The sequence below is a fragment of the Epinephelus lanceolatus genome, chromosome 12 (assembly GCF_041903045.1).
Source record: "Epinephelus lanceolatus isolate andai-2023 chromosome 12, ASM4190304v1, whole genome shotgun sequence".
NCBI classification, from domain to species: Eukaryota; Metazoa; Chordata; class Actinopteri; order Perciformes; family Serranidae; genus Epinephelus; species Epinephelus lanceolatus.
This window is the reverse complement of record NC_135745.1, coordinates 9,785,621-9,801,340: the sequence shown is the minus strand read 5'-3', so window position 1 is coordinate 9,801,340 and position 15,720 is coordinate 9,785,621. Positions and strand designations below refer to the sequence as shown.

General features: G+C 40.2%; 1 protein-coding gene across 10 annotated transcripts in view; it reads left to right on the top strand.

Moving 5' to 3' along the window:
* ctnnd2b (catenin (cadherin-associated protein), delta 2b) overlaps positions 1–15,720 on the top strand; it is a 218,064-nt gene that overhangs the window by 93,745 nt on the left and 108,599 nt on the right. For all 10 annotated transcript variants that reach the window (XM_033650653.2, XM_033650660.2, XM_078172937.1 and 7 more), the window contains 2 exons: positions 12,290–12,324; positions 15,031–15,147. In XM_033650653.2, the coding sequence (XP_033506544.2) occupies positions 12,290–12,324; positions 15,031–15,147 (152 nt within the window). The remainder of the gene's footprint in view (positions 1–12,289; positions 12,325–15,030; positions 15,148–15,720) is intronic.

The following is a 15,720-nucleotide window of genomic DNA, read 5'->3' as shown; positions in this document are numbered from 1 at the left end:
CTGTAACAAGTGGTGCTTTTAACTAAAAATTGTCATAACTGGGCTCAAGTGTTGCAATCGAGAGCTTTTACCAAACTTGCTATTTGCCTGATTTGGATTACAGCTCAAATTGTAACCTTATCTTGACATGTATATTCCCACTTTTAAAGATTTATATTAAAGTCCAAAAATGGCAGAGGCCAAGGTGTCATAAAGTCTTAAATGAACCCCATTTTTAGTTACATAGCATCAGGTTTTTATTTCAGACACCTTTGCTTGATGGAGCTCCAGGAACTTTGGCAGACTCGCAAACTGAGTGTCTTTCTTTTCATATTTTAAGTATAAGCTTTCAGGTGATCTCATTTTGGGGGATTAACATTAGGTGAGCCATTACAGGGTACCATAATAGTTTTCCGCAGGGTCTGCTGTTTGAGTACTATTTGTGTCTTTTGCTGTTTTTTCTGAAAAATATACCGCTACCTTACCTTGTTCAATCCCTACCGGAGGGTGGACCCTCAACATAATCATATATAGTGAATACATTTATATGCTGCTAATCTGTATTGTTTTGGAGGAGATGTAATTGCTTCCTGAGGTATATTCACCAATGTAGTTTATGTGTTTTACAATCCAGTTATAAAGGTCATAAAGAAGAGGTTGGTTGATAGTTGAGTGTACAGAGCACTTTGACTTTGACACCAGAGAGCAGGGTTTGTGTCCTGCGTCCCATGCGGACCAGTCAGCCTCGGAACACTTGCTATGAGACCATGAGGAACAATAAGATCTCTTTATAGCCAATTATAGGCTAATTTTACGGTTATTATCTTGAACTTGGTCCAGTTGTTCCACATTTCTCCACACTATAATAATATACATATTTTTAAGTATAGTAGGTCAGTCGGATCAGTCATCAGATAGCCACTCTGAATCCATCTTAGCATTTAACAGTACATGAAATGTGTGTGAACAAAGTCTGTGTGTTGCTGCAAAGTCTATTCATATTTTTTACAACATTGTCAATATATATATGAAAATAAAAGTGGTTCACTAAGCATTAATAGTCAGGAGCGTGTGGTTTTGGTTGCAAGGGGGATTTTCAAATCCCAAACCAAAAGGCATTACAATAAAGAGAATGTGAGAATGTTCACTCCACTGATTGGTTAGATGTGTTGGGCAGGAGCACAACAGTAAAGACAGGACAAAGGTACTAAAGAAGGTCCTATGTGGACAAATGTTAGGGACAGGTCAGCCCTATATGTTCCCTTGGCACCTATGAATTTTTAATTTTTAATTTTACGGCCCTTCCGTAAGGGTTGCCCATGTTATTACACGGTTGAAAACATTACCTCATTGGCAGAGGTACTGATCTGGGAGAACAGAGGGCTGAGGGAACATAGGGTTAAGGAAAGATAGGGTTGAGGAAATACAGGGCTTAGGGAACACAGGGCTGAGGGAACATAAGGTGGAGGAAACAAAGGGCTGACGGAACACATTGCTGAGGGAACATAGAGCTGAGAGAACATAGGTCTAAGGGAGCATACGTTTGAGGGAACATGGGGTCCAGGGAACATAGGGCTGAGGGAAGATATGGCTGAGGAAACACAGGAATGAGGGAACAAAGGATTGGGGGAACATACGGTTTGAGGGAACATACAGTTGAGGGAAAACAAGGTCCAGGGAACATGGGGCTGTGCGAAAATAGGGTTATGGGAACATATGGCTGATGAAACATAGGGATGAGGGAACATAGAGTTGTGGGAACATGGATCTGAGGGTGCATAGGGCTGAAGGAAGATATGGCTGAGATAACATGGGGCTGAGGGAACATAGGACTGAGGGAACATGGGGCTGAGGGAACATAGGGCTGAGGGACCATCAGACTAAGGGAATATGCAGTTGAGGGAACATGGGGTTGAGGCAACATATGGCTGTTGGAACATAGGATTGAGGGAGCATAGGATTGAGGAAAGACATGGTTGAGGAAACAGGGTTTAGGGAACATAAACACGCACCCCAGCCCCAGAATTTGTTTGTGACTGAGCCGTGAGCTCTAGTGCGTCCTGGTGTGGTTGTTTTGTCCAGCTTGTGAGTATGATTGCCATACTAAACAAGACAGGGTTGAAAATAGCCTAAAACAGTATTGTTGCTAAGTTTCAGTAAACAACATTGTCTTTTACTTAGGATAATGTTATACAAGATAATGTAACATGTTTGGATTTTATGAATACAAAAGCAGCAGAGAATGAGTACAATAACGTGTTAGACAGCACTGAAGCTGTTTTTGATACAGAAATCATATCTAAAGCCTAGTGCTGGTCTCCAGCTACTGATCTAACTCTTATGTCTGAGCTTTACACATTCAAACACAAAAACCAGAGTTGATGTGTGCGCATGCAAGACCCATAGGCTGTACACACAAACTAAGCCACACTTACAACTGCATGCACATGCACACAACATTATATCATTAGCGGTGATGAAGTGCCATGCCATGGCGTGACCTGCAGCAGGCGAGCTGATCACGCTGTCAATTAGTCCTTTCTCTCGGTCCACTAATTATACTGTCACATCCCATTGACGCGCCATGGAGATTCAACTGGAAAAAACACGAACTCGCTGTGTTTCCTGGGCCAAGAGGTCAATGAGCTGTTTCGGATACTGAGGTCTGATTAGATGTACCTGGTTGCCAGGAGGAGGAGGAGTAGTGTGTTTGCACAGAGGAAGGGGAGAGAAAGAAGAGAGGAAGAGGAAGGCTGCGGCTCAGCTAGCAGTCCAAATCTGCATTTCAGAGAACCACAAGCTATTCATCCTGATCCTACAATAATATAAAACAGAAAAAGCCTCAAATGATTGCGAGTGATGAGTCAGTAATTACATGAAGTTGGTCCACCACTTTGGTCCAGACTGAAATATCTTACTGTTGGATGGATTTCCATGAATTGCTGTACAGACATTCATGATCCCCAGAGGATGAATCCCAATGTCTTTTGTGATCCCCCTGATTTTTTATCTAGCACCACACCATGAAGTTGACATTTGTGGTTTTGAGAAAAATAATCCAACAACTACTGGATAGATTTTCATGACATTTTGTAAAGACATCCACGTTCCCCAGAGGATGACTCTAAAGGACTTTAGTGATCCCCTGACTTTTCATCTCGCGGAACCATGAGGGTGACATTTGTGGCTCTGAGTGAAACAACTCAACAACTACTGGATGGACTGCCATGAAATTTGATACACGCACTCTTGTCCCTCTCACAATGGGTTTTGATAACTTTGGTACCATTACCAGGTCAACATTTCAGTTGGTCCAACACTTTGGTTTATACCAAATATTGCATAACTAATGCTATTCCCTGCCAACTTTAGCATACCAACATGCTAAACTAAGATGGTAAATTTTATAATGGTATTATACCTGCTAAACATCAGCATGTTTTTTTGTTTATTTTTAAATATTATTATTATTTTGACTTATCTGACTTTATTTGATAGGACAGTTATAGGTGTGAAAGGGGAAAAGAGTGGATGAGATGCAGCAAAGGGCCGCAGGCTGGAATAGAAACTGTAGCCGATGCAGCAAGGACATTTCCTTATACATGGAAAGCCCGCTCTATCTGCTGAGGTACTGGGCATGTCAGCATCAGCATATTAACATAGACAACGTATTCTCATACAACAGTTTATATATCTTTCAAAAATGCACATGTAACAGTTCATATATCTTCTGAAAATACACATACAGTAGTTCATATAGCTCATTAAAATGCACATACAAAAGTTCATATGATATCTACCGAACTAGCTCAAAATGTTGATGGTTTGTTTAGACTATGTCAAAGTGAGTACATGAAAGTAGGGAGTAATTGAAATGCTATATGATTAGATGGTGCAGTGATAATGTTTGTGGTTGATCTCTTTAGGGACACACACATTTCCCACCAAAAACAATAATGATATAATGTCAGAAATAAAATGATCCCAGTTCATTTCAAGTGGGTGTCTACACCTTGCAGGCTCACAAAACTGTGTGTCTACAAAAACCAATCACATCTGTTAAAGGAATACATCATGCCTGACAACAGGGTCAGCTACACCCCCTCATTAAGGTCAAAGTTTCTGTCCCTTCCTTGCTCAGAGTTGTTCTGAGAACTTTCCTAAATCACTCCTGAGCTAGGACTCCTTACTGTTTTTTAGGCTAGGTTAGAAGCACTCTGAAAGTATTCTAAGAATATTTGTGAACATGGCCCCACATTGTCTCTTTCCCCCCAGGGTTTGCACTCTGACTCTGAGTCATGATCCAATCCAACTGTGTTAGACTGAGAATTGTTCTGCTATAGTGTAGTCTAGTTTAGCCTTTTCTCCTCCAAGATATTGTGTTATATCTTCTCTTTTGCTTTCCTCCAGTCTTATCTAGGTTTGTCTAGTCTGTTCTGGTCTGTTTTGATCTCACTGATAATGTGAGCACATTCCTGTATTTCCCCCCAGCTCCGACAGAAATCTGAAACCCTCCGGACTGTTTTATATTCCAGCTCTAGCCCCTGTTGATGCAACCACTTGATGATAACACCACTTGGCCTGTTTCCTTGCAATTTCCAACGAGGTTTCTATGTGAGCACTCAGCTTACATTTAGTTTTACCTACATCAAATCCTGGGCATTGATAAATAACACAAATTTGCCTTTTGCCCAGGTATTTTCAAGAGCACCGAGGCAACATTTTGACACCACCAAATGCAGGAAAAGAGCATGAGGACCAGTCTGTCCTGCCCTTTAAGAAAACATTGACTCAGCCTCTGTCATCAGTACTGGCTGTCTGAACCCAGACAATAATCCTCATCATCCTGTTCCATCCAAGGTGTGTGTCGGATATAAACAAACTCCATCCTCCAAGACACCCGGGTTCAGTCTCTCTCCGCTCCCTGGCTTTGTAGAATGTATTTGCCCCCTTTGCGTAGCAAATGTGTGCTGTTTTATAGCTTGTGTGTGTGTGTGTGTGTGTGTGTGTGTGTGTGTGTGCACATGTGGAGGTGTATTGTTTGGTATAATAACGCCTGATGAATGAGGAGTCTGCTTTGCTGACAGAGGGTCCCATTAACATGTAGCGCTTGGCTCCCCCTCGCAATCCGTCACACACCACATACACACACAGAATGGAGGTAATCAATGGGATGATTTAATAGCATCTGTTCTGTGTCTGCAGGGACTGAATAGCATTCATTGCTAGGTTTAGCTGCGAAGGCTTTGGGTTACAGATATGGAGGATTTCATACCAAAATGCTTTTCATTTTGAAACATGCGCCAATGCTGACAAGAGAGATTATTGCTACATGGCATTCACTGATCAATATTTGAAAAAAAACTGGTGATAAGACCCTTAAGCCAGGGGTCTTTACTGTTCATGGCAAGAAACCCCTTAGCTTAAAGAGAGATGGAGCAGGGACCCCCCTACTACACATATTGTGTAAGACTGAGTTGCACTTGAGATAATTTTCTTAATAAATGTTTTATTATCTCTTGGATCTTCCTGTAGGTTTTAACACGGCAGCAATTGTAGCAGACTAGGTGCATTAGCCTCACCTTCTGCACTTTGGTGTTGGTTTCTGAGTCGAACGGTGTGTCAGAATCACTTGCTCAAAAAGGTACAAAACAATCCACAGAGTGCCCCAGGGATAATGTTTTTCTGCAGGTCAACAGCGCGACTTGGCAGGATGATGTTCTGCAGTCTCAGCCTGGCTCAAAAGACAAAAATGTGGGACAAACAAGCTGGCTGACAATAATGATAATTTACTGACAAAAACACAAGTTAAATCAAACAAGAATGTGTATAGTCAGTAATGAAATATGCGTGTGGGTGCAAGGCAGTGTGTGTGTGGAAAACAAAAAGAAAACCTAGAGCAACTTTACTAAATACAGTACAAAATGGCTCTACTCAATCAGACTATATACAATGTACTTTATTTCACTTTTCCCAAGCTTTTCCTTTTCACAAGCTTCACCATGCTTGCTAAATCCGATGTAACCCCAACTTACCAATGGAGTGTGTAGGTCAGCAAAGCCAGTAATAAAAGCCACGCATGGATGTGTGTCAGGTCTGCTGTGGAGGTGTTGAAGGTGCAAACCAAAAAGCAATGATGCAGGGTGGACGTCTGCTGTACGTGGGAAGAGTGCAGCTTTTATAGCCTGGAAGGCCCAGAACGAGCCTAATAAAGGCAACAGCCCTCCCATGTCAGCCAGCTGCCTGATGAGGCTGGCTGGAACAACCTCCAAGACAGTCGTGTCACACCCCCCCTCTTGAGATCAAGGTTTTACCTTGACATCTGGAACACATGTTTCCTGTTAAGGTTGTTAGCAACCATCTTTTTTAAGACACATAGAAGTTTTAAAGTTCACAAGTGGGGTATTTACTAATGTATTTTATGTCATAGAACAAAACATAAAAGTCTCTAAGGCTTACATTAACCACATACCTTATTTCAGGCATCTAACCAAAAATCCATTCAAAAACCCATTGACTTTAAGACAAGACAACTGTAAATAGTAAAATACTAACTCATTTCTTGGTTTTAAGACTCATGAAATATGTTATTTTCATTGAGTGGCTCCATTAAAGAAAACAGTGAATAGTAACATTGAATACATATTAAATATAATAAAATATAACAACAGAATGAGCACATAATAATCAATACAAATATAAATGTGATATATTTGATCTACAGACCAACATGTAATGGCTTAAGAACCACCACGCAACTAAGTAAACACCTGTCATGTTGATGTAATTGCTCATACAGGCTGTGGATGTTTAACTTGACAACATAGTTGACTGCCCAAAGAATGGTGGATATGGCATGTTGCTTTAAATGCTGCTGCTGCAAGTAACTCTGGGACACCATTATCTCCTTTCCTTTCATAAAGGATGGTCTATGCTAAAGGAGACTATGAAGGAAGCATTGAAGCACCTTTCTTTAATATTAAGAGAATTCGAACAGCTCTTCTCATGGCAGATACTTCTGCGTCATTTTACTCAGTCAGGAACCTTCCTAAGCAAAAAGCACTATTCAGCTACAGCCGAGTTTTTGTATTTGTTCAGTCTGTCCTGTTGTGGCTTGAGATGCTGAAGTATTGATTTGGTTTGGTTTTACAATAGATACACTGGACAGTTTTCATTTTGTTTCATCTTGAAATAATCCCAAACTCTGGACACTTTCTGTTGTTTTCTCTGGCCTGTCTTCTCTTGTCGCCCCTCATTATGTTTTCTCTCTTTGTCATTTTGTAATAAGTGCTATCAAATCACAGATTCTATTTTAACCATGGATGTATGATTATGAGGTGCCTTATTCATGTCACATATTCACAGCATAAGCTCATTGTGCCATTTGCATCAGTGACTTTCTCAAGGAATCTTTTGAGCAGCCCTAATATCTTACTTACTATTTATTTCATACTATACTGTTATGGGGTTGGGCTTACAACAAACACAAAGTGAGCGTGACTTAATTCTTTGCTCAGGATGCCATTACTCCACATTATCTTTACATAGCAAATAGCTGTTTCCTGCCATATCAATGTTCTGAATGTCTTATACAGCTCCTTTAATTGTAAATTGGTAGTTGGTAGTATTTCATAACTTTGGACAGAGCCAGGCTGTTTCTTTCCTTCTAGTCTTTAGGCTAAGCTAATTAGCTTCATATACCATACGGACATTAGAGTGGTATCAATTTTGTCATGTAGCTCTTGATGAGAAAGCAAATTTTCCACACTATTCCTATGAAAGGTTGCTTCATCATATGCTTTACTCTTGTGACTGAAAACTTGGGTTTTCTTTCAGCCTGTAGATAGCAGCATGTTAATCATGCATGAAAACCCCATCATTATTTATATAGTGGATATGAATCGCATTTAAATGTGGCGCTTGACGCACTTAAAGCTGTTGGATTTAACAGGTTTCAGAAGTGGATGCATCGCTTCCTAGGAAATCTCAAATCAAGTGCTCATCAGAGGAGCACCAAACACAACTTAGCTGTGAGGCTTTTATGTAAAGTGTCTCAAACTATTAACTAAGAGTGTATGATATATATATATATATACAGTGTGTAGATCTTTAGATTGTGTCACACTGCACTGATCTGCTATATGAGCTGGCAATCAGATATCTGTACTGGATTGTGCCTGAGGTGAACTTACATGGCTTGGGTTGTAATTGGGTGGGTAATGTAAGCTTGTATTGATTTTCCTGCTCGTAGCTTTAGCCAGTTGAACTGAGGTGGTGTGATGGTTAACCTGTTAAAAAATAACAGACCATCTAACCTGCAGACAGCAGGTTTTACTTATAGTTTGTACTGTAGCCTACTAGTCTTTGAGGCTGTTTTTAAGTAAATCTTGCTGACATGGATTCATAGTGAACATATTAGTAAAGATTTACTGGTGATCCTTTAATTTTCTGTGTGTGTTACATTCACTAAAAAGACAAAATAAGTCTGAGACATGATGAGGCTAACTGACTGGGCTGCTACATTTTTTAGAAATCCAATCAGGAAGTTTTTACAGCAGTGCATCGCCTGTCAAATGATTTGACAGACATTTAAATTAAAACTCCTCCTCTATACACAGGGTGAGAGGTAAACCCTGCAGCCCAGGAATAATAAGATGTGGATCTATGGCAGTAAACCGTATTGGACATATGTCAGAGAAGCTCCATCTGGAGGAAACACCCATTAACAATTCATGGTTAGGCTGGAAGGATGCTATTTCTCTTCCCCTTCTCTTAAATATATAAATACTGGCTGTTAAAAGTTCTATTTCACAGTGTAGATTTGCATCAACAGCAATGTCTCTTTCCAGAAATAATGACCCAGTTTCTCAAGATAATCCACAGACCTTGTTGTGAACAGTTTTATGTAGGAACTATTTTCTTTCTACCAAAGTGCACCCGCCGTAGTGTGGAAGAAGCATGCATCTACTGCTAGTTAATGTTACAGCTCAGCCAAGGATGATGCCATTAATACTTGCATCTCGTTCTGTCACAAGCCTTTCCCCCATGAGTAGATGCACACTTGCTTCTGCGCAGTAATACGGTTGGTGGGTGTAGTGTAGTGTAGTGTAGTGTAGTGGGTAGAAAGAAAATAGTTCCTACAGTACATGGAACTGCTCTGACCATGAGTAGCCAGGTCATGATTTCTGGAAAGAGACATTGCTGTTGAGTTTTTCAAATGTATTTTTTTGGCGCTCTGAGCACCACAAGGCAAGTGCCATCTAGTTCCATTATATTTGAGAGAAGGCAGACATCTCTATGGCTGATATCTCCAACACTTGGCAGCTCACACCAAAACAATTTAGATGTATAAATAGCACTAAGAAGGAAAACATGTATTTCTGATTTTGGTGTAAACTGTCTGTCACAAATGGGATGAGCTAGATTTAAAGAAAAAGGTTATGGACTAAATATACAGAAGACTGTAGGTTGGGTGCCAAGTGTATGAACACCACAGACAGGACACAAGGGTAAATTCTAAATAAGATGTAGTAATATTTCTTTCTGAAATAAATAACACAAAACACAAATATAGGCCTTTAAATTAAATAAAATGTCCTCAGCTTTAGACCAAAGTTCAGTTAATTCAGTCAATCCTACCACACACACTGTAGAAGGAGGGGAATCCAGGTGTTGTGGGTAGCTCGCCATCAAAGATCATCTCAAGATCATGTTCAAATCAAAGACACCTTTGAGTTAAGGCTAACATTTTTACCTGAACAGGTACAGGTTAATCATATCACATGCAGTTTTAATGTTTAACCTTTTTCGTTTAAATCGCTAATTGCCTTGAGTCATGTGCACTAGGGATGTAACGATTACCGATATTACAGTAAATTTCGCGGTGGATTATCAGGACATGTAATAACAGCCTCATTCAAGTCTCGCGATGCAGGCGCTGCATGAATGCGTACCATGTGTAAACACAAAGAATGAAAACTTGGCGGAAGGTGGTGATAGTGGCACTCAGGACATTTCCCCCCCCCCCCCCCCCCAACTAAACGCCCAAAGTCTGGGGTCAACATAAAACGCTGCCGTGTTAACCTTTGACCGAGAGCATGCACTCCTTTTCTCATATAGGTAATCTGACTCACATGCACACTTCTAATATGTGAATTATTCTGTGTAATGATGACCATTGCCCTTAGGGTTTTTTTGGTTTCTCCTGCACATTTGTGATATCTATTCTATATATTGTATGTCTTTTGTTCTACTCTTGCATTGTTTTGTTTTATATATATTTTTCCTCTCGTGCTAATAAATAAATAATATATAAATTGTTTATATATTTTGCTGACTGTTAAAATGCACCAGACAAATAAGCTTTGCTCCTGTAATGTGTTTACATATTTTGTTAATTTAAAATAAAATTTTCTGTTGCTGTGCCAATCCCTTGCCCCTTTAATGTGAAAATTTCATTTTAATATAAGATTTTGGCTGTTAACATTTTAGTATGATAAGGAAGCTACAAGATTTATTGAAGTTATTTTAATGTATCTATTTTTTGGACATTTTACAGCGCTTAAAAAAATATCACAATATTATCATTTACCGTGATAATTTGGTCACTTTAATCGAGATATCAAATTTTCCATATCGTTACATCCCTAATGTGCACACATACACAATGCAGTGCTACCCACTAAGCTAGCAGGGACTAATTAACACATACAAACACAATAGCGTGCTTAACGATATGCTAGTTGAAGCTGATTAATAACAAACCATATAGACACAAGTCACTGCTAAATGCAGAGGAGTAAAGGAGCATAATGTGTTTAGAAATGCTCTGTTCAGATCAGTTCAACCAGAGATATTGGATAAAGGAGATACCCCACCATAGGCTTATCCAATGTTAAGAAATCGGTTACTCTTCCTGTCTCCTAAGTGGGCGTGGTTAGCTCTCCCTCCAATCAGAGCCTGTTCTCCTCAACCCTATAGGGCGAGGAGGACTATAGGGCAAAAGAATTGACCATAAATTGTGATCATGTTCATTTTCCTCATTGACGACAATTCATTCAGAGCTGCCGCAAGTCTCCTACGGGGGCGTGGCGCTGATGTCACTGAATCAGGAAGTGAGCTGAGTGGGGTATCTCACTTTATCCAATATCTCTGATTCAACTTACTGAACAGCCAGATTGGCAGATTGGAGTTTGGAGAAGAGGAAGTGACCTCACCTAACCTGCATAATAATACCTTGGGAGCGTTCTTGGATTAGCTAAATGGTTGTTGGTTTTTTAACCTGGGTTACATGTCCCCTTAAATGAGAGCTAGTCTCTGTAAAACTGTGCTCATCTCAGCTTTAAAGTAGTCATTACAGGTCAGATGTCTCAGTTATCTTCTGATATCGATGTAAATAATGTATCAAAGCACAAGCTGAGAACTGCAACACATGGCAGCAATCCAAAAGATAATTATGCACCGTAGCGCAATTGATTCTGTTTACAAAAAGTTGTCAGTTTGTGTTGGGGTTTGTTAATGAGTGCTTTAATACCAAAATGTTACACATTTAGATGGCAGTTATTGACAATTATTGAGTAACTTTGAAACAAAATTATTTTTTTATTCATGTTTTAGGTGCTTCAGTCATAGGCGGTCTCAGCAAAAGAGCTGATCTCAGACAGTAAAGCAGCAGCATACAGGGCTTGGGGAACAGGATCTAGTCACTTAGGGTCTGCCCATGCAGACAGCTGCCGACAACAGGTATTAGTCTAAAGGCATAAGGAAGGCAAGAAACAGGTGGTGAGCAATGACGTTATCACATAGCAGTTAAAAATGCTTGTTAATTGAAGTACCTGAGATTTATGATGTACCCTTAATGTCAAATTTATGAGAATCCAATGAAAATTAAGAATGAATTGTTGAAAACTTTACAAAGTACATAATGATTGCCCTAAGCAAGGTTAAATTAAACTGCAAGACATTCAAATGGGAGTTTTGTGACTTTCTGTCTAGCAAAGGAGACTATGTTAATGTAATGTTCCTAAAAGTTAGTGATTCATCTTTGCTTTCAGTCATGAAATAATATAGTAGCTGTATAATATATAAGCAGTGATCTAAAGCTACTCAGACCGGTATTTTTTCATTGTATTCTTATTTTACTATAAAGTGGATCTTGATGGGAAAATGAGACGGTTTGTAGCATGCAAGGCTGATGAAAATGCTGTTACATTGCAAGTGCACCAACAAACAAGAACAAAAGTTCATGTAAAATGTCAATTGCTGCTCATATTTCTAACCCTGTTTGCTTTGTGTCGTTTGTCTCTTGCAGCTCAGCAGATGAGAAATTTCGCTGGAACAACCAAGGTAATATTTCTTCTAAAATGCTCTCTAACTGTACATTTTGGCTGACACTTTATTGTTTGCATTCCAGCACTGCACATTGCTGACTGTGCTTTGTGTTATGGTAGCCATTGTAAAAAAATAAAATAAATAAAATCCCCCATTGTGCACAAACAATATATTGTTGCAATCCTGTATATTAACTATGGTGGCTGCAGCATTTAAAATGCTCAATCAAACTCATTCTCTGCACTGAGACGCAGATAAAAAAGGCTTCTTCCAAAAAAAAATTCCCTCACCCCGTCTGACAGTTGAGTAAAGGTCAAACAGCATTTGCAAATAATTCTCAGTATTTAGTTTAACTTGTTTGAACAGCCAGATGGGAAGTGTTTTCCATAAAGGAGAAAACAAGAGTCAATGAGTATGATGATTTGAAAGTCAAATGAAGACACCTCTCAGGGCTTGACAACTTCTTTGACAGCATTTTAGTTGAAAAACACCGCCCAGGCATGACACTTAGGTCTCCCTCTCTGCCTCTTTGTCAGTCATGTTGAGATGTATAGGGTGTTGTGGGCAGATTGATTGTCTGAGTGCAGGGTTGGCGACCTCTGCCAACAAAGCGGTGACTAAAGGTTTGCGGTCCAAATGTTTCATAGCAAAGGCTTGCAGTTTCTGCTGTGGTCTTCATCCATCTGTTGCACTGAAGGCCGGCTGCTTGGGCCTCAGAGAAACTAAATTTACTCTGTCACGAAAAAAGGAAAACCCCAGCTCACTCCAATCAGGCTTCTTGATCTTGTCATCACTCACAAATCATTAAAAACCCATCACTTCTGGATCAAGCAGGTTTAAAAATGAGTTTTGGCTTGTGTGTGTGAGGGTGAGAGTAAATCCAACGTAATGCCACAGACAGCACTGGAAATGTTTCACCAACAGCATCAACATCATCAGTCTGCAATTGCGTCAGTCGAAGTCAATAAAATCAGCCTCCTAAATCCACTCAAAAGGCCTCCACTATTACCATCTCTCTCTCGGTAAGAGATTAATGTTGCTCCTCAGACTCATTTTTAAGTTTTATCCCCCTTGGCAGCCCTCTCTAACTTGAAGACACTGGGCATGTTATCAGCCTCGCTCTGACAGACAAACGACCTGGTATCTAAGTACAAGGCGCGGCCCAAAAGACCTAGATCCCACCATTCCCAAGATTTGTTGCTGGATTATCAGCTAGGTTTTAACCTTGACCTGAGATTTATCCTTACACATAGCTCTGTGATGAGACATGAGTGAGGCCACTTCTTTAGTTGCTAATCAGCAGCTGAATGAGAATGAATTCTATCTTACATGGTTTAGGTCTAAATGTATTTTGATGTGTGGGATGTGGAATGATAAGCCAAAGTGGGGGGAAGCATTGAAATGCCATAGGTTTACTGTGTCCGTTGGCACACAAGAAGTCGCATAGAATATGTGCCACGAATTACCATAGCTCAAATGATCAGAGCCAATTTTAAGAGTCCAGTTTTATGTTAGAGGGTGCGGCAGCACGTACACTTTAGCACATCTGAGTCCCTGTCCTGCAGGCTAGGTAATTGTCCCCACTCTGCACTGTGCTCATACGGCAGTTACCACTGCAGCGTATGCTAATTCAACGCTTCGTATGATATCCTACAAAAATGCACACACAACAGTTTGAATCATATCGAACGAGTTAGTACAGCACAAATGATGTTATGTACTTAACAAAAAGCTGGTAGTGTAGGTTAGGTTTAGGTAAAAGAAACATGGGTGGGCATCTTAAGGTTTAGGTAAGTAAAGTTACGTAGGATAAATTTTGGTTTCACATGTTTCTTAACACAGGGGAAAAGTCCTGTGTGTGTGATGCATCCACCACCCTGACCTGCCAATGTACTTGCTTCTACTCCTGTCAGTGCATTGGTCATGTGATCATAGCCCTGATCACATGGATTATGCTTAGATTACTGGCTCTTGATTATGCGGGTTATATACAAATTGTGGTGCATCACCTTTTGTAGGTATATGTACAAACAGTGCATTGGAACAGCCTGACCACTAATGTTGCAGCCTGGTCTCATTCCCGAGGCATCAAAATAAACCGCTTGGACACTGCAGTGGGGATGTCCTTTAGCGTCCGTATGAGAGGCACAGGGTTTTCAACCAACTCTAACATAAACCAGGACTGGCCACCTTGCATTAATTGCAATGGGATTACTCATTCACTCAGCACATTGGTGCCTTACGTGTTCTTTAAATTGTTTGGATTTTTTTTTTTGCCCACATGTTCACAGATTTTTAAAACACAGAAAATATCTGCATAATAATAGCTTCACATTGATGTAGTATTTACAAGGCATATATTCTAGTTACACTGCAAACATAGGGCAGGATGGAATCCCATCATCCCTGGTTGGTATCTGGAGTTCCAGGCAATATGGAATGAAGCTTCCATGCTGTGAACAGGCTTCTGTACATGATGGGTCTGTGGGTGCCCATCATAGGTGAATGAGTGCACACAATGGATAGAGAACAGGAGGAATGGGTTGTGGTGGTGGTGGGTGGGGATGTCAGATGGAACCCACACATATTTGTTTTTGCAGGACCAACTACTAAATGTGGTTGAGGTCCTAATGCTGCAGTGCAGAAGTAAAGAGAGACCAGAAGAAGCTGTGTCTTTGCTTTAACTGGTATTTTTTTTCTCTCTTGATTGTGCACATGTAGATGGACAGAAGGACATAGAGGAGGAGCTGACGACAGGCCTGGAGCTGGTGGACTCCTGCATCCGATCGCTTCAGGAATCAGGCATCTTGGACTCGCAGGACACTGCTACAGGAGACAGTAAGGCCAATGTCATGATTAAGAGGGCTTTCTTTAAAGGAGAATGAAAAAAAGTTTCTTGCTAGTTTTCTTTACTGGGACAGACGAGAAGGATAGCTTGGAAGAGAATAGTTGAAATGCAATCAAAGACTAGCGGGGATGGATATTCTGCAGAGCTGGGGTCTCCAGGTTTTTGCTGATTAACCTGTTGAATATGTGTGAATTCACAATGCTGTTCACAAAGTCAGTCTGCACCGAAGAACTAGTGAGCAATGCAGCATTGAAAAGAGTGTCCTCAGTCCTTTTTAGAATAAATAGTAAAAAGAAGCCAATTACACCTTTTTTTTCTTTAAATTTAATCACGCCTGTGAGATAAATTCTTTCACTCAAGTACTTGCTCTAATTAGCATGCTCTGCCCAAAGGCTGAATAAGAGGTTGTCTTTCATTAGATTTCATCACATTTTCCAGAAGTGCTACTTGACAATATGAAATAATTTTAAATACAAGTATAATGTACAAGAGTTGTGATCTATACCACTTGTCTGCAAGTGTGTCCGGCATGATTGCACCCTGTCTTGGATTTTCTGTTGATG